General features: G+C 32.7%; 5 protein-coding genes across 14 annotated transcripts; 1 reads left to right on the forward strand and 4 right to left on the reverse strand.

The window, feature by feature from the left end:
* Positions 1 to 4,329: 4,329 nt before the first annotated feature.
* On the forward strand, positions 4,330 to 7,150 carry LOC107423962 (protein neprosin). The gene is made up of 7 exons (XM_048467739.2): positions 4,330 to 4,706; positions 4,855 to 4,941; positions 5,094 to 5,345; positions 5,585 to 5,749; positions 5,896 to 5,949; positions 6,065 to 6,211; positions 6,507 to 7,150. The coding sequence occupies exons 1-7, from the start codon at positions 4,533 to 4,535 to the stop codon at positions 6,882 to 6,884; spliced, it is 1,257 nt and encodes a 418-aa protein (XP_048323696.1). The 5' UTR covers positions 4,330 to 4,532; the 3' UTR covers positions 6,885 to 7,150.
* A 1,659-nt stretch (positions 7,151 to 8,809) lies between these two features.
* On the reverse strand, positions 8,810 to 9,837 carry LOC107425149 (non-specific lipid-transfer protein 8). The gene is made up of 2 exons (XM_048474616.2): positions 9,396 to 9,837; positions 8,810 to 9,129 (listed from the first exon to the last, which is right to left on the reverse strand). Exons 1-2 carry the CDS (start codon positions 9,737 to 9,739, stop codon positions 9,120 to 9,122), a joined length of 354 nt encoding a protein of 117 aa, XP_048330573.1. The 5' UTR covers positions 9,740 to 9,837; the 3' UTR covers positions 8,810 to 9,119.
* A 935-nt stretch (positions 9,838 to 10,772) lies between these two features.
* Positions 10,773 to 17,846, reverse strand: LOC107424792 (proline--tRNA ligase, cytoplasmic). Of its 9 annotated transcripts, none has more exons than XM_016034983.4 (13): positions 17,682 to 17,840; positions 17,258 to 17,339; positions 17,014 to 17,099; positions 15,624 to 15,716; positions 15,289 to 15,405; positions 14,638 to 14,825; positions 13,757 to 13,823; positions 13,082 to 13,204; positions 12,835 to 12,987; positions 12,322 to 12,606; positions 11,909 to 12,127; positions 11,376 to 11,469; positions 10,773 to 11,106 (listed from the first exon to the last, which is right to left on the reverse strand). In XM_016034983.4, the coding sequence occupies exons 2-13, from the start codon at positions 17,322 to 17,324 to the stop codon at positions 11,042 to 11,044; spliced, it is 1,557 nt and encodes a 518-aa protein (XP_015890469.1). In that variant the 5' UTR covers positions 17,325 to 17,339; positions 17,682 to 17,840; the 3' UTR covers positions 10,773 to 11,041. The 9 variants fall into 9 exon arrangements, with proteins under 9 accessions (XP_015890469.1, XP_015890395.1, XP_015890178.1 ...); XM_016034909.4 differs by having other exon boundaries at positions 17,243 to 17,339; XM_016034692.4 differs by having other exon boundaries at positions 17,237 to 17,339.
* Positions 17,847 to 18,950: 1,104 nt separating this feature from the next.
* Positions 18,951 to 22,650, reverse strand: LOC107425558 (uncharacterized). 2 transcript variants are annotated; one of them, XM_016035656.4, is made up of 3 exons: positions 22,450 to 22,647; positions 20,795 to 21,031; positions 18,951 to 20,035 (listed from the first exon to the last, which is right to left on the reverse strand). In XM_016035656.4, exon 2 carries the CDS (start codon positions 21,014 to 21,016, stop codon positions 20,801 to 20,803), a length of 216 nt encoding a protein of 71 aa, XP_015891142.1. In that variant the 5' UTR covers positions 21,017 to 21,031; positions 22,450 to 22,647; the 3' UTR covers positions 18,951 to 20,035; positions 20,795 to 20,800. The 2 variants fall into 2 exon arrangements, with proteins under 2 accessions (XP_015891142.1, XP_015891211.1); XM_016035725.4 differs by lacking the exon at positions 18,951 to 20,035 and having other exon boundaries at positions 20,578 to 21,031; positions 22,454 to 22,650.
* Positions 22,651 to 25,089: 2,439 nt separating this feature from the next.
* Positions 25,090 to 27,380, reverse strand: LOC107422770 (beta-hexosaminidase 2). Its single transcript, XM_016032301.4, has 2 exons — positions 26,337 to 27,380; positions 25,090 to 26,242 (listed from the first exon to the last, which is right to left on the reverse strand). Exons 1-2 carry the CDS (start codon positions 27,307 to 27,309, stop codon positions 25,296 to 25,298), a joined length of 1,920 nt encoding a protein of 639 aa, XP_015887787.3. The 5' UTR covers positions 27,310 to 27,380; the 3' UTR covers positions 25,090 to 25,295.
* Between the last annotated feature and the right edge of the window lie 619 nt (positions 27,381 to 27,999).

The following is a 27,999-nucleotide window of genomic DNA, read 5'->3' on the forward strand; positions in this document are numbered from 1 at the left end:
TATATGTTTTCCTTATTTTTGGTATATATATAGTTCATTGCATATATAGAAGATCAGAAAACCATTGATAAACCAGTTATATATATTCTTCTTCTTCTTCTTCTTCTTCTTCCTTTTTTTTTTTTTTTTTTTTTTTTTTGTCTCTCTAATCGAGGGTAATAATCTTGAAGATGAGTAGTTTGTCACACTTCCATTGAACTTGCAGAGTTCATATATAATATAAATAGGATATTTGAGATTGAAAATCATTTGTTAAAGTAGGATAAATAGATGATTATTTTCTTTACTGCTTATTGGGTTGTGTACGCATGTGAACAAATAATACTAAAGAATATCAAAAATTTTGATAATAAGCGATTGATTGGTGATTTGTAATCAAAATGAGAATGCTAGACTATGTAAAATTTTTAAATTCTCAAATCTTTCCCATATAGCAAGCCAGCGGCTCTATTTATTTATTTATTTATTTTAATTTATTAAGGAGGAGAGATTCCAACTACATCATTATCCAATGAAATAGTGGTTTTTTTAATTACCACTGGGCTAACAAATCAAGTGCTTAAGTTGCCAATTTATCAATTATACTTTTAGTTTTTAATCATCTATTAAAGTGACAACTCATACTTCATTTGGAAAATATTTTAGGGACAAAAATTTGGGAACATCATTTCCAACTGATAATCCTTTATTTAAAGATAAATTTAACATGCGCACAAGTCTTTGGACTAATAAATTCCTTAGGAATATATTATACTCATTCTTAAAAGCTATATACGACTTATATTGATATTAATATTTCTAACAGTTGGTAAAAGTCTATACATTATAGACTTAAATACCATGGCCATAATTTATACTATATATTTTTGCAACAATAACCAGGAGAATTTTAAGGAGATATGGTTTGATCGTTCGGAACTATATGTACCTATCTTTCTCATTCACACTTTCTTGGATGAGGGCTGGGGTCTCCATTGAATGAGTAGTGGATAAAACTTTACCATGAGAAAAAAGAACACATAAAAAAAAAAAAAAAAGGCAGAAAATATTGTGTACTACTTTTAGTTTATAATGAGTTACATAGTGACTAGCTAACGAATTATATGGATGATATTTTAATTAATGATTTTAAATTAAAATTTTGATTATTTGATAAGCTTTAATTTATTATGCCATCATATTTTTATTATAAAATGATAAATAGTTTTCAAAAATATATATACATGTAAGAAAGAAGACTTTTATGCAGAAGTTTGGACTATATAGTCTAAGTCCATAAACATCCTATGTAAGAGTAGTACTAATAGGTTCCTGTTTGTAACCGAATATATATATAATGGTCACGTACATGAATCTAACTACTTTTTAGCAGTAATAGAAGCCGATTATTGCTAATAGAATGTTTCTGGAATTTAGTTTCAATTCAGAATATTTAATAAGAAAATTTATATATATATATATATATATATATTAAATATATATGTTTTCTATGTAGGTGGGCGCAGTGAACATGGTGATTAGTATGTGAGTGCGAGTGAGTTGTGAGAATGAGAAATTGGTGCATGTGATTCGACAGTAGACGATAGAATCACATGACACGACTGTAGTGATATGGTGGAGAATTTCAATCTTATAATTTAGGGTAGCGAGTGACTTTTATTTTTTATATTTATATGTTTGTTTCAATGGGTTTGTTACAGATACAGACATTTCTTGTTGGCCCTCCTCTAGTTTAAACCATAAGTGGCCAGCATTTATGTATAGCTTTTATTTCTTATCTTTTTATTTATTTTTTCTTTTTTCTTTTTTTTCTTTTTTCCTTGGAGGAATCTGGTCATGGGTCACTAGTACTAGTGTTTTTAATTATCTTAATCAAGACCCTTTTTTCATTAATAATGATTCTAGACGTTATAGGCTATATAGCTCCTTTAGATTAAAGTAACTTCATTCCTAAAAGACCAGGGCCAAAAGAAACACACATTTCTATATATCTTACATTTTTTTTTTTAAAATAATTTTGATCCACTTTCAAAAGGGATATAGATATCATATCATCTATCCGATTGTAGACATTATATATCAAGAAAATTTAAACTCCAAAAACATTGACATTGAAACCAAAGAATGTGTCTTAAATTTTAACCCAAAAAAAAGAAAAAGAAAAAAAGAGTGTCTTAGTAGCCTTTCTCCACCAGAAATTATAGTCTATCCCTTTCTTAAATGAATATAATTAATTATAATTGTCCTTTTTTTTTCATTTTAAAAAGTACAAATTTTAGTTATCCTTTTCATAAGTACAATTATTTAATATTTTAAAATTAGAAATCAATTTATTTATGTGTATTTGATCAAACATTCACCAGTACATATACGACTATTTTATTAGTTTACCTACACCTTTTATTTATTTATTTTTTTCCCTCTTTGAATGTATACAAAATCGGGGAATATTTGAATATGTATATATTTAATATATATTAAAGACACAAATGCTGACTGCACCTAAATTGAGAGTATATATATCTATAACTATATGTTTCTCAATATATTTATATATATATATATATATATATATGTATAACCATGTTATCCTGGTCCCTTCCAATATATAATTAATGGATCCAAAATTTTATTTGGACATATAAAGCTGATATTCTTCCATAGCTATTTTTAAACTATGAAAACCTTAATTTACATGTTCCAATTCTTGAATCTGTTTCAAAACTGTTGGTTTCAGCAGCCTTACTTGGGAACCATGCATTACAATATATAATTATATTTTGACAAGAAGTTTATCATAGGCTTTAGCAATTAAGACTGTAGTGGTGGTGGTGGTGGGGGTAGAGAGAGAGAGAGAGAGAGGCATCAAGTGAAGCTGGCTTTTTGTCTGCATCCAATAGGATGATGACAAGTAGCAGTAAATGGTTTTGTCGGGAAACGACTAACAGGACAACCTGTGAACCCCTATATTTTCAGTTGATTAATGTATACCCATGTCACATGATCAATTTTTTATTTTTAATTATTGATTATTATTATTATTATTGTTTTTTAAAGAATGTCACATGATCAATTGAATGTTCATGAGGGAATCACAGTTGCCCACTTATTCATTATGTGACTATCACTTAACTGTAACACAAAACAAACCCAGATGTGACATGAAAAATACCATTCGTGCATGCTCACGTTTTTGATTCTCTCATATATAGTCTTTTTGCAACATAATTTAGTATATTTTTTATATCAGATTTTCAAACAAGCTGAATTTCTTTTTATTTTTTTTTATTTTTTGATTTTGGTATTGGAGTCTAGAAATTTATGACATTGGGTTTCAAATTAAGGACCTTGATAACATATTTATTCTTTTTTTTTTTTCTTTGTAACCGCTTACCAAATATATAATAATTGGATGACATGGAGAAGTTTTTGGTTGGTTGACTTGGAGGTTACAAAGTCTTTAAAATATTTTCCACGCACGTCAATTGAAACGTATGCTTATTAATTTGTAGAACAAAAACTCCAGTAAATTCACACTATAAATTGATATAATAAAGAGGGCATTCATGGTTGACATCATAAGATTACAGAATGGTTTCATACCGGTTCTTGTAGGTTTCTTTCCACTGACATGGAAATAGAAGATCAGGATCAGGGTGGGACTGGCTTCTGGTGATGCTGATGAGTACGAAGGAAACAAATTTCAATAAATTAAAAACGCATATCTTTCACCAAAATTTTATGTCACATATAATAATTCAATCTAGCTCAAAGCCATCATAAAACTTTTCGTAAAAAAAAAAAATAAAAAAAATCAATTCTTTGCTAGACAAGTAAAAAGGTTAAGGTAATTATTTGAATTATAAAATGTACAGCACAGTGATATATATATATATATATGTATGTATATAAGCGGGAAAAGCGAAGAAGATCCAAAGGGCCAATTCAGTAATTCTAACCACCCAAGTTTTCTTTTTTCAAATAGGATACATCTGTGAAGCACAAACAGAAAAAAGAAAACAAAAACAAAATTTTTTTACAAGCAGACAAAGAAAACGGCAAGTGGTGGAAGAATAACGCATTATAGCATTAACAGATAGTAAAATAGAAATTATTACCCAAAAAAAAAAGAAAGGAAAATAGAAATCATAACCCATCTCCCCCACTTTCTTCCTTCTAATAATATTTTACATTAAATTTCAATACCAGTTATACCCCTTCACTTTCTGCTCGTTGGCTGCTTTGTTTGGAATCTTTTGCCACCATTTGCATTTTGGATTTTTTTATTTATTTTATTTATTTTTTTTGGGTTTGTGGGTTTTATAAGAGAGGAGAGAGTTTGGTGTGGTGGGATGGCTTTGGATAAACAGGACAACAAAGTGTTGAAAGGTTATACCCACCAACCACCATGCCCGACCCTGTGGTCCGAGACCAAATAAACTCCTCTTTTTGGACTATTCTTCTATAACCATCATTAACAAAGAGCTATTATACCAAAAATCACGGACTTACGAGTTGTTACAGCACCAAAGATGAAGATGAAGAAGATGATGGTTTACCTTTGGTGGGTGGTTTTGCTTCTGGTTCTGCCATTTTCATCTGCAGGAAGTGGAATCAGCAGCACTAGCAGCTCCGTGTCTCAGCAGACTTTAGGGGTTCAGAAGCACTTGAACCAATTGAACAAGCCTGCTGTTAAATCCATCAAGGTCAAAATTCTAACTTTTAATTTGCTTTCTACAAAAAAGCAGACTTTGCATTTTCCGAAGTCAAATTTTTTTTTTTTTTAAAAAAAAAGACACCTTTCTTTCTGTGAAAATTCTATCACTAAATGTGTGTTAAAATGTCTAAAAACAGAGTCCGGATGGAGATATTATTGACTGCATCCATGTAGCTCACCAGCCAGCTTTTGATCATCCTTCAATGACTAACCACACAATTCAGGTTCACTCAAAAGCTCTTCTTTGCTAATTTCTTTTTTTTTTTTTTTTCCAATGATTTAAAAAAAAAAAAATTGTTTTCCAACTTTTTTCATTATGTTTTCTGAAGTGGGTACTGATTGTCTTAATCATTTTGGGTTTTGTAAATTCAAAAAGATGAGGCCGAGTTATCATCCAGAAAGGCTTAATTTTGGAGAGAGCAAAGTTTCTTCTTCAAAGTCCAAAAGAGTCACTCAGCTTTGGCACACAAAAGGAAGGTGTCCAGAAGGAACTATTCCTGTCAGAAGAACAAAACAAGAAGATATATTGAGAGCAAGCTCTATAAAATCATATGGTAAAAAGAAGCAAAAAAGCTTTCCTCAACCAAGGTCTGCGGATCCTGACCTTCTCAGTCAAAGTGGACATCAGGTATTACTACTACTACAGCTTGTACTTCAACTTTTTATTATTATTTTTATTTGGGGGGAAAAAACTATTAAATTCATTTCTCTTTCTGTCTCCCTCAACTAAAACACCCTTCATTTATTTCACAGAACAAAGTAGAAAGGGACTTTTTTTAGAGGAATATATTTAGCTAGAAAAACTTTCTTTCCAGCTTTCTCAATTTTGTTATTGTTTCTTTTTTTGGGGGGTTTTGGAGTTTTTAGCATGCAATAGTTTATGTGGAAGGAGATAAGTTTTATGGAGCTAAAGCAACCATAAACGTTTGGGAACCAAAAATTCAGCAGCCAAATGAGTTCAGTTTGTCACAAATCTGGATCTTGGGAGGTGCTTTTGGTCAAGATCTTAACAGCATTGAAGCTGGTTGGCAGGTGCGTTTTTTACTTCATTATCTTAAAAAACAGACAAAAAAACAAAATTATGTGTGCTGGTTTAGCACTTCTTTGATTTTGTTTATATTATCTTTTTTTTTTCTCTGCTTTCTTATAATACTAATTTTGAAAACTAACACAAACAGGTAAGCCCAGATCTATATGGAGACAACAATACTAGACTCTTCACTTACTGGACTGTAAGTTCTCTCTCTCTTTTTTTTTGAATAAAAAAAGTTACCTGTCTGATTTTCTTACTTATTTAATTGATTATTATTATTATTTTTTTGGGTCTTTGGGAACTTTTTACCACAGAGTGATGCATATCAAGCCACTGGTTGCTATAATCTACTCTGTTCAGGCTTTATCCAAATCAACAATGAAATTGCAATGGGTGCCACTATATACCCTGTTTCGGGCTTTCATGCATCCCAATATGATATCAACATTCTTGTCTGGAAGGTAAAAATTCAAAAAAAAAAAAAAAGAAGAAAAAAAAAAGAAAAATGCAGATTCCCGATTATTTATTCAAAACCATTTTTTTGGGTCATTTTTCTTTTTTCAGCCCGAAAAAAGTGTATAAATATAAATATATATACCAAACTAATAATTGCATACTTTTCTTATAACATCAAAGACTATAATTCTGAAATTATATAATAGATTAAAGATATAAAAGAATCTCTGACATCATCATGTTGTTTATCATTATTAATCTGCAAAATATATAATTTTGGTTGAATAAATAACGTGGTAGGACCCAAAAGAAGGAAACTGGTGGATGCAATTTGGGGATGACTATGTGCTTGGATATTGGCCAGCTTTCCTCTTCTCATATCTCTCTGATAGTGCTTCAATGATTGAATGGGGAGGTGAGGTTGTAAACTCTGAATCTGAAGGCCAACATACCTCTACACAAATGGGCAGTGGTCATTTTCCTGGTGAAGGGTTTGGAAAAGCCAGTTACTTCAGGAACATCCAAACTGTTGATGGTTCTAATAATCTTAGACCTCCTAAAGATATTGGAACTTACACTGAGCAACCAGACTGTTATGATGTAAAAACTGGCAAAACTGGTGATTGGGGCAATTACTTTTACTATGGAGGTCCTGGTAAAAATCCCAAATGCCCTTGACCCCATGAATGCAATTAGCAAATTCAAATGCACTTTTTAAGGTTGGTGGGTAAAATTAGTATATGTGTAAGTCATATATGTCCTCCTTTGCAATATTGTATACTATTAGTTTTAGGCTGCCAAAATTGGTGAATGTTTTGTGTTGGGAAATTCTTGACTCCTTTTTTTTAAGCTTCTCGCTTAAATTGTTTGTAGCAGAGTGGTGATATGTAACCCATTATTGTAAGTTTCTTAGAGCTCAATGATAAACATCTATTTTTAGAGTCTTTTTCTTTTGGTGATATAATTGTGGGTTGTTGGAAGTTTTGCAATTTGTCAAAATTAATTAATTAAAAGGGATCATGGCTTTTTTTCATTTTTTATTTTTTTATTTTTACTAAGCATGATTTTATAATTTGTCTTCTTTGGTCGGCATATATGGGAGTTCAGCTTTAAGATATTGATCTGTCAAATTATAATTAATTTAAGTTATTGATATATAATAAAATGTATTTATAAGCATAATATCAATATCATATTGTTCATGTTTATTAGTTGTATGAAACCTATAATTTAGTCAAAAAATTGATAAGTTAATTACAAATACAATATATTCAGAAATATATATGTACACTCTTTATTATCAATATATAAGGAGACAAAATAGACAAAACATTTCTGCCTTCCATCAAAATGTAGAAAATCAGTGGCAGAAACGGGAAGAAAAAGAAATCAAACAAAAACAAGGAAAGGGAAATTTAAAGAAAGACAGAAAAAAAAAAAAAAAATTCTCAAATATAATGACAAAGTAATCCTGTGGCAGTTGTTAATTTATTTGTTTTATTTATATCGGTGTAGAGGATGCTAGGGGAGGTTTGAGGCCTTGAGGCCATGCATTAATTCCAAAACAAACCATTCAAAACAATGTGAATTGGTGCAAAAAACTTTCCATGCCTCCAGATTAAACAAAATAAAAAGAAAATTATCAGTTGAAAGTACAATTGAGATTTGAAATTAATGTTGGAATTTTCGATCAAAATTTTCTTGGATACTAGTTTTCTTTTTAATGTTTATTTAAAATTTTTTTCTGGAAATTTCGAACAATTTTAAATTGGAGGACTCACGTATAGAAGTTTAATATTAAATGAGGATAATCTACGAATTGACTGAACATGTCGTATATGCAGAAAAGTGAAGTTTGTTAGCTGTTTCCAGTTAAGATTTAGACCCGACAACGATTTAATTGGTTGGAGGAGATTACCAGAAACAAACAATATTTTTAATGGAACCCAACAATTATATGGGATTACAATTATATGGGATTGACTTCAACATTGTGACAAAATATATCTTGTCATGCAACAGTTTATTTAGGAAAAATGTTATCTGTAATTTGTAGTGAACAATCATTAGAATTAGAATTTATATATGAGAATTTAATTGATTAAGTATTTATTTTTAAATTTTAAAACAAAAAAAAAATAGAATTAAATATTTTAATTAAAATTTATTACATAAACATTATGATGATAAATAATAAAAAAATTTATTTAGTAACAAAATCTTTTTGTTACTGAATTTTAGATTTGTTCAAACTGACAGTTTAAAAAAATAATAACATCAGGAAAGGTAAATAACGTATTAAATAAAAATACGTTGTAAATTCCAAGCACTTTAGGAGTCAAGAGTTAATAATTTTGTTACTAGAAACAAACTTTCCAGACTATGTGTAAGCCATACCATGCAGTATGCTAGATATTATAACATACTACAGAATCCAGTTTACAAAATCTAGCTGTCTGTGCCAGATGTCCTTGTCCAGACATGTGTCACTTGCTGTTTGGTGCCAGATGGTTTTGGCTGATTGGTTAAAATGCAATGCACAAAACATCAGATGGTGTGGCGATCAGAGCAATAGAAAAAGATTAATCTTTAACAGGAGCAAGTTAAGAGTAAATCCTGATGCATATTTATACTAACTGGAACACACAAGGTTACCATTACACGCTGTTTTCCACCTGAATGGAAAACAAAATCTTTATTCGATAGCTAATAAAGCTGGAGTGGTATCCCATCGATACCTAATAAAGCTGGATTGGTATCCCAAAAAACACACGCTACAATGATTACCAAACAGATTACAAATAACATTATTAGTCTCCGCACAACTTAGTGCTATAGTAGTAGTACTAGACGGATCATATTTTGCTCGATTAACCTTAGCTCCAATATATATGCTTTCCAGTATATCGACTTTCAACCAATCCTGCAAACCAACAAACAAACAAACAAAAATATAAGTTGCCATATATACAAAACTTCACTAGATATGCACTAAAGAACTCCTTCTTGTAAAAATTAATTTAAATTTGTTTGGTCTCTAGATCATGAGATTGAACCCGTGTAATCACCAGTGGTCATTTTTATCTGGGCCGTTCAGGACACTGTAACAATATACTATGCCACAAGTGAATTAAGCTTGCTCGAATAGTGTGAAAAGGGTTATAATTATATATAATAACAAGCAGTTACTTGGAGCAATCAGTGTTGGGAGAAACAGGGAAAGGCAAGTTGACTCCGCAGTTTCCAGGAAGAGCCTGAGCCAACTGAGGATTCAGATTAACGTTCTTGGCAGCTGATTTAATGCAGTTACAAGCAGTCTTCTTGTCTGCGGAAGTTGATGCAGCAGAAGCAACAGCTGAGACACCAGAACAACAAGCAGGAGGAGGCTTCCCGGACCCATTAACAAGATAGCTCACGCAAGGTCTCAGGTTGCTGATTACATCGCTGCATGAGATTGCAGCCTCTGAAGCTTGAACAGCAAGTAAAAAAACCACAAATGCTGCAGCTATTGCTACAACGTTATGCGACTTCATGATTTTGGAATTAGGAGATAAACACAATCTGGGATTGATGGATCTTGCTTTGTTTCTTTACTTCATGTCTCATATATATATATATATATATATATACATATATGTCGGTAAGAAAATTGTAATGGTTTAAACTTTTCTTGTAAACTTAGTCATGTTTGGTTGAGCTTCGTCTAATAGTACTGGTTTAGCAACAATCATGCTGAACAGCATCACATATTGCCACGTATGCAGCAGTTATGTGGGTCCATGCTGCCATGTGACAATCTGTAAGGTTGTGATTGGTTGATGTTTGAGAGCTGCTGTACTTAAACAATTTGATTTTCTAGGGTTTTTATGAAAAGGTTTTGGAGAATAAAGGTTAGGTGAAATTAATGAGGCAGGGGGATTGAATCGTCCCCCAAGCAACAAATGGTAGGTGCGCAATGTTAATTCGTGTACTCAATAACCATCCACCTACACATATTAAACAATAACTCCGTAATTTTATCATCTAATGTTTCATCTTTTTCTACAATTTTTCTCAAACTTGTTGATTTGCATTTCATTTTCAGCACTGTTTTCTACATCTTGAATTGCTCTTTTTGTGGTTTCATGTCTCAACAAGATTTCAATTTTTTTTTTTTTTTTTTCCAATTTGTGTTTTACTTTTCCAACATTTTTGCTTCCCTTATTTTGCTCACTTTTTGTTCCATCTGACACCTGGTTTCCGGTATGACCAAATCTTTGATGAAACGATTCCATACCTTAGATCCATTGGACCTTGAATAGAATCTATAGACTTTGAACTGATGTACACCTGAAGGCCAATTTAGGTCCTCGCGATCTCAATGCCATTTCCTTTTCTCTTCTTTTTAATTTGTTTCGAATTAATTAATCCCACACCCTATTCCCTACAGTGATCCATCTTAAACAGCTGCTATGGTCTCCTTGGCAGGGTAAATTCCTCATGCTATGCATACGAACCATTTTCAATGACTCATCAAATAAAAATAAACATTCCTAGAGATAAAAATAAAAACAAAAACTCATCAGATAAAAATAAAAACAAAAACTCATCAAATTTAGTATCTCTTAGTTGATAATATCATGATTATAACATTTCGCTAATTCACAAAAAGCATCAATCTTTCGCTGTATATAAAAGTAGCCAAGCATATGTAATGCAGAACAATGAATTGAAAACAAGATATTAAGTAGATTGTAAAAATTGGGATTTTCCCCACAGCTACTAGTGTATAACCCTACAGCAAACCCTGCGCCAACCACCAAAATCTTCTACCATGATCCAGTTTAGGTCCAAGTCTAGTAACTCCTGCCCCAGTAGCTCCACTTCTTTGCAGGCTTCCCAGATGCAAAGCACAGTGTACCTACAATCAAACAGGAAAACTTCAAAATACAAGATCACCATCCACTTAACACCATATGATATATATTTATTTTCCTTTGGTACACTGGATAAGATTAAAGCGAAACTTTATTTACAAACTCAAATAGTTCTCCAAACAATTGTTAAACTAAGCAAAATATTATTAAATTCGAATAAAATAAAAAACAAAATTATTTAGTTAGATCCATGATTCCATGGTTAAGTGTGACAAGATCAAAATAATGCTGATTTGAAAGAGGGATACAGTACCTTCAGGAAGATCTGGCTGCTCAAATGGTGTACAGAGAGTCTTACATGCTCCCATCTCGCCCTTTGTCCTTGCTTTCACATCCTTCTCAACCTCCTGAAATCAGGACACATAACCTCTCTAATAAACAAAACTGTGGAATATTACAAATAAAAACGATCTTCCAGTTTCACCAAATAGAAAGTACAGCACATAATCATCATCACCAAGAAGCCAAATGAAATACACCCAGAGCACAAGATGAGAATTATCAGCTAGATAAGCATTTTGACGTTTTAGAGGCAAGAGAAATAAACCGTCCACATTAACTTACTCATTATTTAAACCGGCATTTCTAGTCCACGATATTGAAATTGGAGTAAGAAACAAAAATGGAGTTTAATAGCAGGAAAAAAGACATCCTTAAACAGGAAGGCATAGGACTACAAGTCTAAAATGATTAAACGAAGAGCCACAGGAAATTGCAGGACCAGATAAGACACTATCAGTACAATACTTCATAAATAGAATTGCATAAATTGCTGGCGACATGTACCTCCTCATCACACCAAGGAGCTAAGATCAGCTTCTTTTGCCCAAGTGCTTCAATAAATTCATCCCATGTCGTAACCTTCTGAATGCAAGCATCTCGTTTCTGTGTGGCAACATCATACAGGCTCTTTTGAATGGTGACCAGCAGATCCTTTACTTGCTCAACTAAGCTTGCCATTGGTATATCTACTTTTGCTGAATTGTCACGGCGAACAACACGTACCTGCAATGGCAATTAAATTCAGTTACTATTCGAATAGGCCAACCATGAAACATAGAACCAGAAAAACTGTGAAAAATAAAGATGGGAACCAACCAAAAAAAAAAAAAAAAAAAAAATTATTGGAACAAAATCTTTAAGAAAAGATATGCACTTTCGGAAACAGAAGCAACTATGAGAAACAGTGAAATGCTAACCTGACTATTAGCCAAGTCCCTGGGTCCAATTTCAATTCTTAGAGGAACCCCTTTCAACTCCCAATGCGAGTACTTCCAACCAGGAGAGTAGTTGTCCCTAAGATCTGCCTCAGCATGAATACCTGCTTCAGTCAAGGTGTTCACAGTACTAGTACAGGCATCAAAAATTCCTTGAGTATCAGCATCTTTGAATGGCACAGGAATGACAATAACTTGGACCGCAGCTACTTTAGGTGGCAGCACCAGGCCTTTATCATCCCCATGAACCATTACCATGACCCCGATCTGAACACATTGGGAATTACATATCAAAAAAAAAAAAAAAAAAAAAAAGGTAAGAGGACAAAAACAGAAAAGATAAACTGCCAATCCTAAACAGTACAAATGAGCAGGAGAGAGAACACTTTAATACCAGAAAACAAAAAAGGTAAAACAAAATACAGCAGTGCATACCAGCATTTCAGCTTAAGCATAGTATGTATCATTTGATCCAAAAACAAGATTAGGAAGTACCGTTCGTGTGCTATAGGCCCATGAGTTCTGCCAGACCATGGCCTTCTCTCCTTTCTCATCCTCAAAGTTAATCTCAAACATTTTTGCAAAATTTTGACCCAGACAATGTGAAGTTGCACCTTGAATGCCACGACCAGTATTTGGAATAAATGCCTGACACATTAACAAAGACAAAAATACAAATATCATTTGTCAAATATGGAAAGAATTAGACCATGCATGTGTGCATGTGCAAGTAATCTTATACCTCAACACTTGTTGTGTAAAGTCCACCAGCAAACTTCTCCAATTCACTCTTCTTGCCCTTGATAACAGGAATAGCCAAGTATTCTTCATATACCCGTCTGTACAATTCCAAAATATCAAGAACCTGAAATAGAATATCAAAAAGATACCACTTATAAACCAAAGCTGCATATGCTCCAATATGGATGGCTTACAGAGAGACAAAGAATAATTCAAGATCAACTAAAATTAGATAAAGAACAAAAGATCAAAATTTATGAAAACTAGATCAAAATTTATGAAAACTAAGTGACCATGTAATCAAAATTAATTCAGAGATTCAAAAGTACTAAAATTGACAGCTCCAATAGTCAGGATTTCAGCACCAATGTACTTTTCCATCCCACTTTTTCTACAAAGATCAAATTTTAGAATTGTTGGGATTACCACGAGTCCTATATCATTAGCATGGGATTTAAGAGAAATTTTACTGTATAAGTAAAAAAATGAGATGCACCACAATCAAACATGTGGTTTGATAGTGTGATGGATGAAAAGTGCTTAACTAGAAAAAATTGTAAGGTATCAGAACTTCTGACCTAAACAAAATCTACACAAGTTAACGATTTCCAAATGAATTAAGATAGACCACCACAAGATGAAGACATTAGTTCTCTAAAAAGCGCCAGTTCCATACCTCTTCATCTGCTTCTGCCTTTGTTGCAAAAGCAGTATGCCCTTCTTGCCAAAGGAACTCACGACTCCTGCAGTAAGTAAAATATCAGCACTAGCAAGACTCTAGATATAATGTCTTAAGTATATTAAGGGCTTGGTGGAATTAAGTTGAGACAATAAAGCTGCTAAGGAATATTAATCTGCAGAATTTGTTAAACGCTGAAATGAAGCAAATAGTTAGATACATGCCATCATACAAATTAAAGGTATAACAAGAAATGTTTGACTATATCACAGTACAGAATGAACACCTTCTGTTATAATAACTGCACACACACACACAAACCCCTATATAAGGTACAAATTAAAGGACATAGACAAACATACTTATAGTTACAAATTAAAGGACACGTGTTATGAAATCTAGATCAGGAGATCTTCCTTTAAAAATTCTTTGGTTCCTTTTCACAAAAATAGAGCAAATATAGCACATTTACTTGCACATTTCCCCTTTTCGGGACCTCCAGAACCTTTAAGCAAATCAATCAATTACTAAGGATCCATAGTTTAAAGGTAACAACTTAATTCTTTTTATCACTTCACTTTCTTAGATATTTAAAATCTACCAAAGAAATATAGGTTAAGTAATGAAACACCCATTTCATCCAAAAAGAACTAGGCTAAACTCTATTAATGTAAAAGCAGTTGATAGTTGATATACCCAATTCTTATGATTATATATCAATAAAAGAACATAAAAGAAACCAAAATCTGAGGGCCTAGGAAATGCTTTAGATTATATTTATGCTGTCTCACTCTCATCATCATGGAATATTCCAGCAGCCTAGTTTCCATTAACACAGTGAAAGGACACCCAACAATTAAGGATAAACAAGAAGTTACCTGATGAATGGAGTAGGATTGCTGAACTCCCACCGAACAACATTGCACCACTGGTTAAGTTTTAAAGGAAGATCACGGTGTCCCCTGATCCACTTAGAATAGTAAGGATACATTACAGTCTCACTAGTTGGGCGAATTGCTATTGGCACTTCAAGATCAGATTGCCCAGATTTAGTTACCCAAGCGACCTGAGAAAATTAAAGGTCAAATGGAATAAAGTTTGCAATCAAACAAGCACAAGCAATCCAGTTATATCTATTGCATCACTCTCATCAAATGTAAAAGCAACAGCAGCTCGGACAAAATTTGTACACTTAACTCTAATCACAAGGAAAACATTAAGATTAGAGTTAGCATCAAGCATAGAAGCTACCCACTAACTTGTAGTTATGATAGTACAATGGACAAGACGATCAATACCATCTAGAGGAGCAAGAAAACCAGACACTTATAAAGCAATATCTTATCTATGGATGTCATAGCTTCTCCAAATGAAGGTCAAAGTGAAGCAAATTAGGGATAAACTGACTCAAACTGACCAAAGTAAGGAATAATAGATTATATAATATTATACTGTCCATACTGCCAAAAGTTAGGGAGAAAGTTTCTCTTTCTCAATTCTCACTGTACCAAAAGGAATTTGGATCTCACCTCTGGTGCAAAACCCTCTACATGTTCCTTCTCCTTCTGCAAAACAGTGGGAGATACAAAAAGTGGGAAGTAACAGTTCTTGATCTTCAGTTTCTTGATCTCAGCATCAAAAAATTCCTGCACATTGACATCGCTGTAAATAGACTGCCTAACTTTAAGTTTTGAAAGATAAAATAAACAGAGGATTTAGGAAGAGCTACGCCTTTACTTATTTGTAATCTTTACTCATGTCAATCAGACATGAGCTTCACTTCTTATCCAAAAAAGAAAAAACATGAACTTCACTCACAACAAGAGTATCAACAAATGATTTCATAAAGAGTTTCTCAACTCACTTGCATTGCCTCCCAGATTGACATCGTCCAAGGCCTCAAAATATAACAGCCAGAAATATCATAGTATTCAATCATTTCCCCATGCACAACTACCTACAATCCAGAAGAAAAAATATATATCAATTTGCAAACACCTGAAACATGCTCATCATACTCAGTTTCAAGGAAGTATGCAGATCTGAATCCAATAACTTTTTAAAACATTTTAATTCACTCATAGAAGTTGATACAACAACTGCAACAAATATATTACTTAGCACATTTATGACCCAAAGGACAGCCCAATCCTATCCAGGACTAACTATCAAAGTCCGAAATTATCTCTTACCACTAAATCATTAAAAAAATGTCTCATTAAAACTACAAAATTTTCTTCTTAAAGCTATGAAGAGTTCAGGAATTGCAAGTTCTAGGGGAAAAAAATATACTAAATAAAAAAAAATAAAAAATAAAAATTCCCAACCTAGCCCCATTCCAATCCCCCAAAGAAAAAGTAAAACTATAAAATAAAATAAATAATAAAAAAATGATAGTTATACATGCATATACATACATGTATATGATAAATATAACCTATAATATGAGATGAAAATTGAAATACCCAAAGGTTGTACTTCTTTAACTAATAGGGATTTTCAATGTTGTTGGAACATTACTCAAACTAAATGCATCAAAAAGAATCCCCATCGCTGTTTTCATTAGCTATTCTATCTAAGTCCTCTCGTACTTCATAACTTCTAAAGCCTCAACCCATCCATAATACATTCCTAAATATTCTTAAGTGGGGTTTTAAGATCAATTATTTAGATTAAACAACAGAAACAATCCTACCTTCTTCTATATACCAGCCATGCATAGAAAAAGATAAAAAAGGAAAAAAACAAAACTGGATTTCAAGAATATGGCATCTTCCAACCCACAGCAAGAATATGAGCAATGGCATGTAACATAAGCCTCTAAAATTAACATAAGTCAACGGTTAATTGAGTGTTACCCCCCAAAATTGAAGATCTTGTTATTTGCAACTCAACTTATAATCACAGCAATCAACTACATGAACCTTATGACATAATAGAATTTGATCTTTTATTTGTTAATGAAACCAATAAATTAAAATTTCAGCCATACCACCAACATGTAATAATACAGTAATTTATTTGAAGACAGCCCACTAAAATTGTGTTTAGGAAAAGCATAAAATCCTTTTAATATTGTCTTTTTGTATTTCCTGTCTTATAAATATAGAGACTATGGTATAAAGCTTTAGGACTTAACTAATGTAAATACTGGTAAATAAATAACAAAATCTGCTTAAGCAACAGTGAAGCTACGGATGGATATTCCTTGAACAACACAAATGGTTAAGCAGACAAGAAGAAGTGATTAATACCTCAGAGTACCATTCTCCAAAGTTCTCATCCTTCTTGTAGGAAAGTCCCAATCCAGTCTCTTTCTTAACCTCCTTCTTTTTACCCCCTGAAGATAGAATACACAAATCTCAGAAAGAAATATGCAACTAGGCACATCCATATAACTATTTACACCAGATGGATCAAAAATACAATTTATACAGTTTGCAAGGGCAATTGCTCATAACAAAACATGAAACCCACCGCCACCTGCATTGGCATTACCCTTTTTCGTCTCTCCACCGCCCTTTTTCCCTTCTCCTCCAGCCTTTTTCGTCTGTCCACCAGCCATACCCTCAAGTCAATCCTAAGAACAAAATCGAGTTCAAAATAATTTAAATCATTGCTTCAAAATTCAATATCCTACACAGCACAAAATTACATAAAAATATAAAGGTAATCAACTATCAAACGACAAGATCCAGAAACCACACCAATCTTCTAAATGAGCTACAGACTCACCCAATTCTCAGGGGTTGGGAAAAAAAAAAAAGTAAAAAAATTCGCGCTGATATGCAGGTAAGTGAAAAACAAGTAGCTACTTAGAAAAAATGTTGGATTTCTCTCAAAGAAGAAGAAGAAGAAGAAGAAGAAAACTTTAATGGATTGTGAGAGCAGGGAGCGATAATTAGTTGCAGAGATAGCTTACAGTAGGGAGCAATGGAGATGACGAAACGAATATTAGGGCCGGTCCGTTTCCACTCTATTCCCTACGCTGATAGGCACAGAAAAAGAATCCGGTACTAAAGCTGTAAAGTGTATACCCTAGACAAGCTTTGACTTTTTTTTTCTTTTTTTTTTTTCTTTTTTTTATAAAAAGAATATTTATTTATTTTTCTTTCTTAAATATTCTCTTTTAATTAATTTTCAAATTTTCTATTAATTAAACCCCATTATATAATATTCTCCTTGACACCCAAGCCCGGTGAATCCGGTTACTTGCACTTTCCCGCAAGCAAGAACACTAGTTATCCACGGTAAATAACAACAGACTTAGCTGGACAAACTAACAAGTTTTATTTACGGTAAAAAATTAAAATCCACTGGACAAAATAACACGTGTTATTTTATGGAAAAGAATTTATCATTTTATTTTTGGTGTATTTGATTAATACATAACTGAGATAAATTCTGCTCAAACAGAAAACATCCATTTTGGTTTTGATTTGTATATTTTATTACAGTTTGTCCAACTAATTTTGTGGATTATATCTTAATTTGTATATAACACTTGTTAGTTATACTTTTATCTTTTTTAATTTCTTCATTTAGCCTAAAAAGACTTTAATTGTTCCTAAGATTACATTCTTATGTTGGTTTAATCTAGTAATGTAATTTTATTATAAAAATTTGATGAAATTAATCATTACAGATGACATGATAAAATAATAACAAAAAGATAAAATAGAATTTTCTTTAAAGAGTTACATGAAACGTGCATAATTTATTTTGTCAATTGATATATTTCATAGAGATAGAAGTATAATTAACACTAACAATAATGAGACTAGGTAACCAAGTATTAGGATATAAGGAAATGAATATAAATATAAAATTATTTGGAAGATGTGTCACTTATTTTTTCATTTTTTTGTTTTTTTTTTAGTGTTCTTTCTTTCTACATGACATATAGATGCCTAAAAATGTATATGATAGTATACAAATAAAGTTTAACCAGCTAAGCAATGATCGGTTTTTGTATCCAAAATCCATAGTCGTCTATCTGTATTTTGTTATTATTTTATTTTTTTATTGGGTACAGAATTGGTTTCCATAGTCTTAAAGTTGACTATTTTTATTATATCCCACCAAAAGGTATGATCAGCTTAATCCTAGAGTTGGCGTCCACCCAAGAAAAATTCCATAATCCAGGTTTTTATGTTCGATTTTACCTTTCAACATAAATATAAGTAATATGTTATATTGTACTTCGTTATTAGTCTTTAGTACGTGTATTCTGTCAGAGTCAAATTTAAACACATCAATTCCATCCACCATCAATGGACATGCAGTTTAACACTTTAGTTTTTTTTGACACTGAGGGTGGAGGATTCGAACTCGGACATTTTGAAGTTAACAAAATGATGTTGGACGGACCAAAACAACGAATTCATATGTCCCATGCTAAAAGAATTCATCCAATCCTTAATATATAAAAGCGGAGATCAAGCGGTTAATAAAAATAAAAAAAACATATATATATGTGGCTCAGGAGTATTTAAGAGCACAGCAATGAGAATGTCTCAGTTAAAAGGTCGAAATTCATCATCATCGCCACATTCTGTTTCATGGCATGAATAAGGCAATAAAATCTTTAAGAAAAATGCAGGTTTGATACATAAATATAAAATAAGTTCTAATGATTAGAAATAAGCTATCCTCAAGAAAAACTGGAGAGAAGATTGAAAATCTAAAAGTTTGATCTCCATGTTTGGGCTACCCATAGAATCACAAATTGAAAGTGTATACTAGCTATTTTGCAGTATAGAAATATGTGAATATTATATGATTCAATTGTCTATGTTACTAGGACTTTAACTCATCACAGCCATGTCCACAATTGAAAACTCACATGGTCATCGCTACAGGTCACTACAAATAAGCGGAAAATTTTAGGAAAACAGACAAATCAGACGCTCAAAGGCAAACAGAAGAAAAGAAAAAGAAACATGAAGACATAACAACAGGCAAATTCAAAATAAGATTTCTAAATTTATCTCATCATCTCCACCCCAATCACCCCCCACCCAAAAAAACACCCACACCCACACACACCCAAATAATAATAATAATAAATAAACAATTAAAAAAAAAAGGGGGGGGGAAAAAAAAAAAAAAAAGAAAGATCAACTATATTTGCCTCCCACATTATAAAAACTATGTTTTATCTGTCAAACTAGTTCACCGAGAGATAAAATTGAACTGTGGCTCAAAAGTGCTTGTAAGTCATCATAGGAATGTCTCAGTAAATAAAAGGTCATAATTTGTCATCATCGCCACATTCTGTTTCATGAAAAATACAAAGTAATAAACTCAAGTTACTCAACATAAACACGGGAGAAGGCACAGAGAGAGAGAGAGAGAGAGCAAATAAATGAGAACATAAATCTCCCTGATGCTTTCATCTTCCAGAAACTAGGGTGAATATAGAAAACCTTGAAGACTCAAATTCCATTTATTTTCTATCCACAGGATCGTAAATTGAACGTGGTACTGACCATTTGCAGTATAGCAATATGTACAAAAGCATTTGCCAAAAACATTAAATAAAAAATGTAGTACATCTTGGCAAAAATAATAACGTTATGAAGAAAGCTTTGGAGAAAATAATCTGTTAGTATTTCATTGGGTATGGTACTATTTATCATAGTACAAATTGAACATAAGAAAGAGAAACCATATAACCAATATCCTAAAAAATAGCTAACAACTACAAAATAAATGAGATAACCTATCTGATTCCTTATATTGTGGAAACAGAAACTAACTTTAATATAGAAAATAAAGCTTCTAGATTTTTCCACAGGTTATAATGCCATTAGAAATCATATGAAAGTGCACAAATGCACCAGATAGACTTCTTATCAAAATATTGGTACTTTTCGGTTAAATGCAAAGCCTATACCTATTCTATATGGTAATTTATATATTCTCCATTGTTTATATAGGGAGAAGACATTTTTAATGAGTACAGCCAGTCAAACCTCAAACATAATTTAAAAATAAAAATAAAAATCCAATCAATAATTTCCCAAACATTACCAGCACTTAATAGCCCTTATTTCCTCGTATTCTAGCTCTCATGTCAACCTGGCCTCTCTTGCAATTGAAGTATGTCTCCCTTAAACCAACACATTCACTAGATATTGAGGGACTCTTCTCTCCAGCACATTCTCTAAATGACCGCTTTTCAACCTTAATGCAATCGCTTTCACTAAGGCACTTGACCAATTCCATTGCTAGTCCCTTGCAAGACTTCGACATTTGTCCTTCCCTAACCTGAAAATTTCAAATCTTACTTCAGCATGCCATACAAATAAGAGAGACATTATCACCAACCAATTAAAGCATGTAATATCCAATAACCAATACAATTCAGACATTATTTATTACATAATCAACTGGGGTGACATACAGACATCAACACCGTTCATTCTAGATCCACATGTGTGTGTGATATAAAGCCAAGTAAAATTTCAAGAGGGGAATAAAAACCTACCAAACTACAAGGACATCCAAACATGTAAATATTTAATTAAAAATAAAGGTGCAATGACATAAATCATCAGCTACGGTTTGCCAATGCTCATTTTCAGCTTCAAGCATCTGAGAACCACTATCATAAGTAAACTTTAAATATACAATGCAACAGCAATTTTAACGCATACTTGCAGAATAGTCAAACAAAACATTGATGGTTAGATAAGTCAACAATTAGAATTCCTATTCCAAACTTTCATGAAGAACAAAAAAGAATAATACCTCTGCATCTTTAAATGATAATCAACACACTAATTTGTGGAGTTTGTTATTTTTCCCTTCTCCTTTCTTCACTCCCTTTTTTTTTTTTTTTTTTTTTTTTAAATAGAAAAAAAACCCAAACCCACATATATGAACAATGTATAATCCTTGACACTAAAACAATCTTACGGTTCCAGCAAAATTATCTTCCTTGTACATCCTAAACTTCTAGTGTTGATATCGATGCAAAGGATATGCCTCCCTAGTTTTAAGAGATAAGTGAAAAACTAATTAAAAAAAAAAAATTTAATGAAATGAAACCTCAGAAGCAGGAGAATTTTCATGCAATGCTTAATGCCATAAATTTCTAACTAAGCAATAAGGAAATGTTTCCATATCTCATATCTGTTTACTTGGTGCAAAAATGTATAACAGGCAATTTTAAACAAGGAATCACGAAATGTACACCATGCTTTATTATAAGGATTCTTAAAACCAAATAAATGAATTTACCAATGCATGACATAGAACATGCATAAATTAAACAGCTGAAATATCTAGTTGTATACATTTCTAGTCGCCTTATCACCTAACACCACTAGGCAACTGAAAGACTAGACGACCACTGATAACACCATTTCTAAGCTAACTAAATAGCTCAAAGCCTCGGCCATTAACAAATAACCAGCAAAATTTCTAAGTAATACGTCCTCGATAACACATCTCTAGGTGGACCCATTAACAAAATTGTAATATAAAAACGAGAGAGTTAAATCAAGGAAAACCCAATTGTAATATGATAATCCAAAACACTAATTTTAGACAAAAGAAATCACATCTTTCCACAATTAAAATTTAAAATTACGACCATGCACTAGTTTAAAAATATCTAAAATCAAATAAAACTTATGTTTAAGTGGATCCGTGAAAGTAAGAATTAGAGCGAGACAAGTTACCAACAGAAGTAAATTTAGAGAGATTCTGGAATCTGATACTGAGAGAGAGCTTTGGAAGACTATCTGAGCGAATAATAAAGCAGGACGCGTTGCTGCAGCGAGGGTTCAGCTGTTATCGGCGGCGCGTCCGATACAGGAGGATCAAAGGAAGCATCGAGAGCCAAGATACAGAAGGGAGAGAAAGACAAGCGGAGGCAAACGGGTCGCAAATAGAGTTATTGATATACAATCCGACCCATTTGTTTTAATCCAAAATAACAATCCGATCCATTTTGTTGGACCAATGATGGATCCTGATTTTATCAATAACCTTTTTATAAAAAAAAAAAAAAAAAAAAAAAAAAGATTTTATTTGCAAATAATACTAGAGGCTTCACCAAGCAAATATGAATAATATTAAATGTTCCAAATAAATTTACCCAACTATATATCAAATACTATGTTAATATTCATGAATTAGTATATTAATATAATCTAGTTATAATAAATGAAACTTAAATATAAACATACAATCAAATCAAATATTTACAAATAGCAATTGATGTACATGTTGAATTGATAAATTTATCTGCTACCTTTAAAATCATTGTGAAAATTTAATTAATAATTTTTAAGAATAATGCTAGAGGTATCAAATAAATCTAGAAACTAATAATATGTCAATATTTAATTGAATTATATTTGGTTACAATTATTTGTTCAAAAAAGTTCACTTATCTATAGTTAAATAATATCAATATATTAATTAATAAAATATTAGCATAGGACACTTGGTATAATTTTAATATATTTATTTAATACATTTAATATAACTCCATTTTTTTTTTTAGTAGATCACTTAATTAGTAATATTTTATATCAATAGTTAGCAGAATAATACGGTCTTATATAATAGTATTACTATGGGTATTAAATGGTTTACAAAAATGAAAACCAAATAATGTACAAAAGATACCTTGATATTGTTTTATTGGTTGATAAATATTAAGTAAGATAAAAATGTGTAAATCCTTCAAAAAAATGCAACTTAATTCAAATCAATAAGACAAATGCTACATTATTTATTTGGTAAATGATTTCATTCCCCATAATATTATTGTTCCATATAAAATAATTAAATATTATTAGTAAAGGTACTAAATGATTTACCAAAAATATTTATCAAAGTATATATATTAATATATATATCAATAAAATATTAATTTAATATAAATATGAATAAAAATTAAAAATAAACAAATTAAATATGATTAAAAATAAATAAATAAATTAGTGAATGCTTTAATAATTTTAATATTATTCATTTAAATATTTTTGCAATAATTTTATTTTTTTTTTTCGTTTTGACCCACCTTCTCCTAAGCCTATGATTTTTTTTTTTTTTTCTTCCTTGAAATAAAACAAAAGAATGGCAACCAAATATATGAAGAAAGACCAAAGCAACCCCGATCACCGACTAGAACCACATGACAACAAAGTCAACTCCAGGTGGCAAGCAGCCATACAAAAGAAGCTCTATCTTGAAGTTTTGTGGCCAAACTGATGGACAAAAAACCAAATTTTGCATAGGAGCATTTTTAATCTTGCAGGCCTCGTGAGCAGCAATACGATTACAACTTTTTGAAATCCATTAAAACATACATAACCAAAATACTAACAATTACACAATTAACTTTGTTCAGTAATGTAATAATCTCCCAACTTAAATTAGACAAATCTCCCTTAAACTCAGAAATAACATTGACAGCATCAGCGTCACACACTATATTCATCCACTCCTCTTTTTAAGCAAATTCTAAAAAGCTAAAATAGCAGCATTAACCTCAGCCAACTCAGGAGACGATGTTTCCAAGCATTGAGACCATAGCCCAACGACCATTCATGATGCATTTATGGCAATAACAACAATTGTGGAAGGGGTTGAAGTGACGGCCGCACCAAAGTTCAGCTTGATAAATCCAGCAGCACTCTCTAATTAAACCTATGATTCAGGAGGTTATGAGCATATTATAGCAGTAATTGATAGTCACAAAATTTAGTAAATAAGTTAGATTGTTATTTTTTTACTTCAATTGTTTTAGTATTATTGATCTTATGCAAAGAATGAGTTAAAAAGAAAGATCTATTTGAAGAAAAATATTATATTGCATCGTATTATTACATATTTTGAAAAAAAAAAAATCATACATATTTCCTTTTCAGGGCTGTTACATACACAGTGTATTTGACTAAAGTTTTCTTTTTCACAAATATCATCTTATTTATTTATTTATTGCTGAAACACAAAAATCATCTTAAATATTGAATAGCAACATCCAAATAATTAGAGCAAAAGTGGAAATATATCTCTATGTGTTAATTTTTTGTTTCTTTGGTAAAACACAACATCCAAATAATTAGAGCAGAAGTGGAATATATCTCTATGTGTTAATTTTTTGTTTCTTTGGTAAAACATTTTTTTATTTTTATTTTTCCATCTCTGTTGCTTAAACAGCAAAAGAATATAACCCAAAAAAAAAAAAAAAAAAAAGATTTCAGCTTTAATAAAGGAACGGTCTCTGAAATGTTCAACAATACCTATCACAAAGTTGACCAAAACAATAAACAATAACAAAAATGCGAACCTCAAAGAACGAGGGAAAATTCCAAAATATAACTTTTTTGATAATAAAAATTCCAAAATATAAAATGCAAAGAATGTGGGATCACAAGGAAAAAGGATCCATATTTTCCTTAAAGTATGAATACCCAAAGGTAACAGAAAATCAACTTAAAACCCCATATAATAATAAAGCAAAAACCACACGAAACATTTCCAAACCAATCATTTTTCAAATTCAAACAGATCAACGTGAATTCACAGTGTTACACATTCCGGGGTTCCTGATACACCAAAGCGGCTGAATCGGTTCGGCACCAATCCCTCTCCTCACCATCCTATTCCTCCATTCATTCAACCTATCAGTAGCTTCTGCATATCTCTTCACACCCTTCTCGTCTTTGTTCCCAGACCACAAAGTTTCCGCCATAGCCGAAGCTCGAGGCCAAATCCTAGAATCCAGAACAGTGGGATCAGCTTGCTCAGACCACAATGCCACTTCACCTCCAAGCACCAATTTCGCTTCCTCCTCGGTCAACCCGTAATCTATATCATAATTATATACATTTTGCCATGTCTTAAAAGGTCCACACCATGAATCCCCATCTCCGTGGTCTCCAGTTTGATGATCATACTTACTATTGTTCCCAATAAAATCTCCATGTCCGCAATCCAAGTAGTAAAAATCCGAAGACGAAACGATGGCTCTGTACCCGGATGAAACAATCCGTTTGGTATTCTTGTGCCCATTATTCCACGACTGCAAAATTACGTTCTCTTTTGGAAGAATCGAAGCTCGGACCTTGATAATGTCGTCCAGAAGAACGTCTTCCCAATAAACGACGGTCCGATTGAGAGAGACAATGTAAGGGAGAGTGGAATTGATGAAGATTTCAAGAACTTCGCTCAAAGTTCCGTTGTTGGATAGGAAAGATTGGATGGTCTTGTCGGCTTTCCAACATCCTGGAATGATCTCGTCGGCACCGGAATGGTAAAACAGTTCCGGGAATAGATTCACAACGTCGCCGATGACGTTCTTGAGGACTTGGTAGGTTTTGGGTTTCAACGGGTTCAGGTGGCCTGTTCCTGGTTCCGACGCGAGCCTGTCGGCCCATTCAGTTCCCGCGGGCCACCAGAACATGTTCGCACAGGCCACGATTTCCGGATAAGCTTCAGCCCATGATCCCGTATGCCCTGCAAAAATACCAATCAAATTAATAATGGAAATTAATTTAAGCGTATCTGGTTGAAAGAGGAAAAATCATCATTAGTGTCGCAGAAATCGAACCAGGCGAGTCAATCTCCGGCAAAACCCTGACGCCGTGCTCGAAACCGAATCGCACAATCCGGTTCACATCAGCCGGAGAGTATTGCATCTCAGAACCGTACGATCCTTTCGCCGCCAATTCAGGCTCCGATGGAACCACCAAAGGGAAAGAATGCGAATCCGTGATATGCCAATGGAAGACGTTGAGCTTGTTCTGGCTCATGGCTTTAATTGTCCTCAAAATATCATCCACTCCATAGAAATTCCTTGAGGTATCGAGCATAACTCCCCTGTGGGGAAACAAGGGTGAGTCCCAAACTTGCAAACCCACCGCCACAGCAGATGGATTTCCCCAAACAAGCTGAGAGAAGGTCTCGAGGCCTCTCATGGCGCCCCAAACAGTCTTGGCTTTGATATTAGCAACTCCACCATGGACGGGGACAGCGAGAGAGTAGGACTCGTCGACGCCGTGGTGAAGCTGCGCACTAAGGTCTGAAACCGTGATATTGAGCGTATTCAATGGATAGGCAGAGGTGTTGAAATGGACGGAGGAGGGGGTTACGAGAGGGCGATAGTGCTCGGAGACGATCAGCCGGAGGTAGCGATGGGCGGCGGGGGAGAGGTAACGGTGGGAAGGGGAGATGATGTTGAAGTTGGGGGAGAGCAAGTGGGCGGTAGGATTGGGCCAAGAGAAGGTTCTTGGCTTGGGCCAGACATTGATGGTTGCAACAGATTGGGTCGATTGGATTGGAGAGGTGAAGAGACAGAACATGAAGATGAAGATGACGATGAGGAGCACTGGACTAGCCATGAATTTCATTGATGGTATGGTTATTAAAATGTAAATTAAGCAACTAATATATATACATAATGTGAGCCATGAGTGGGAAGTGACAGCACAAGTCTTGGTCTTGGTGGTATTGCTCTGTTGGCTAGTGATTTGGGATTTTGTGCGTGGATTTATATGTTGGAAGACTTTCTCCGCAGCAGGCATTGCATATGGTATAAATAATGGGGTTCAATTATTATATGATTGGTGGACTATATTACTGTATTATAGGGATAAATTTTTGTATCTGATCCGATTTGAATGTACACAAAGTGACCGAGGTCGTAACCAAGTTAGCAAATGCCAAATTTTTTATTTTATTTTTTATTTTTTGGTTCAAGTTCAATCCTATAACAAAATGACAATGCCGATAATTTAAAAAAAAAAATAATTAAATGTGCACAAAACTATAACCAAAAAAATAAAAACCACTTGAAGTTTGAACAGAAAAGTGTCGTTAAAATAGCCACTTGTATAACTTCAAAACTTTTATCTTCATTTTTTTCATGTCACTCCAGAAAAAGACAAAAGGTATTCTTTTTCCCGAAAGAGAGAGCACTTAGACATTGTCAGATACGTGGAAACATTAGTATTTCAACATTCTGAGTACTTCAATTTGTATATATAACCTGTGGCTAACAAAAAAATAAATAAATAATTAATTAGCACCTTATTTATTGTCTAAGAAACAAAATAATGAAAATGTGCCCGACTCTTAACGACTTGGACTGTTAATTTTTGGTCTCTGTAGTGTGTTTATGCCACAGATTTCATGAAAAATTCAAATTTCCAACCTCTTTAATTGATAGATATGTAACCTTTTCTTGTTCTTCGTAGTTTCACATTTGACTTTAT

This window comes from Ziziphus jujuba, chromosome 1, assembly GCF_031755915.1.
Source record: "Ziziphus jujuba cultivar Dongzao chromosome 1, ASM3175591v1".
NCBI lineage: Eukaryota > Viridiplantae > Streptophyta > Magnoliopsida > Rosales > Rhamnaceae > Ziziphus > Ziziphus jujuba.

What these genes read in the sequence shown, in the direction of transcription:
- LOC107425558 (XM_016035656.4), bottom strand. Translation starts at nt 21,016, where the DNA reads ATGTCGAAGTCTTGCAAGGGACTAGCAATGGAATTGGTCAAGTGCCTT.
- LOC107422770 (XM_016032301.4), bottom strand. Translation starts at nt 27,309, where the DNA reads ATGCCTGCTGCGGAGAAAGTCTTCCAACATATAAATCCACGCACAAAA. An exon ending in GCCGGAGATTGACTCGCCTG is followed by an intron (nt 26,243 to 26,336) that starts GTTCGATTTCTG and finishes GTATTTTTGCAG; the next exon opens with GGCATACGGGATCATGGGCT.
- LOC107424792 (XM_016034692.4), bottom strand. Translation starts at nt 17,324, where the DNA reads ATGGCTGGTGGACAGACGAAAAAGGCTGGAGGAGAAGGGAAAAAGGGC. An exon ending in AATCCTACTCCATTCATCAG is followed by an intron (nt 13,824 to 14,637) that starts GTAACTTCTTGT and finishes TACTTACTGCAG; the next exon opens with GAGTCGTGAGTTCCTTTGGC. An exon ending in GCAGCCAGATCTTCCTGAAG is followed by an intron (nt 11,107 to 11,375) that starts GTACTGTATCCC and finishes GTTTGATTGTAG; the next exon opens with GTACACTGTGCTTTGCATCT.
- LOC107425149 (XM_048474616.2), bottom strand. Translation starts at nt 9,739, where the DNA reads ATGAAGTCGCATAACGTTGTAGCAATAGCTGCAGCATTTGTGGTTTTT.
- LOC107423962 (XM_048467739.2), top strand. Translation starts at nt 4,533, where the DNA reads ATGAAGATGAAGAAGATGATGGTTTACCTTTGGTGGGTGGTTTTGCTT. An exon ending in TCAGTCAAAGTGGACATCAG is followed by an intron (nt 5,346 to 5,584) that starts GTATTACTACTA and finishes TGGAGTTTTTAG; the next exon opens with CATGCAATAGTTTATGTGGA. An exon ending in TCAACATTCTTGTCTGGAAG is followed by an intron (nt 6,212 to 6,506) that starts GTAAAAATTCAA and finishes ATAACGTGGTAG; the next exon opens with GACCCAAAAGAAGGAAACTG.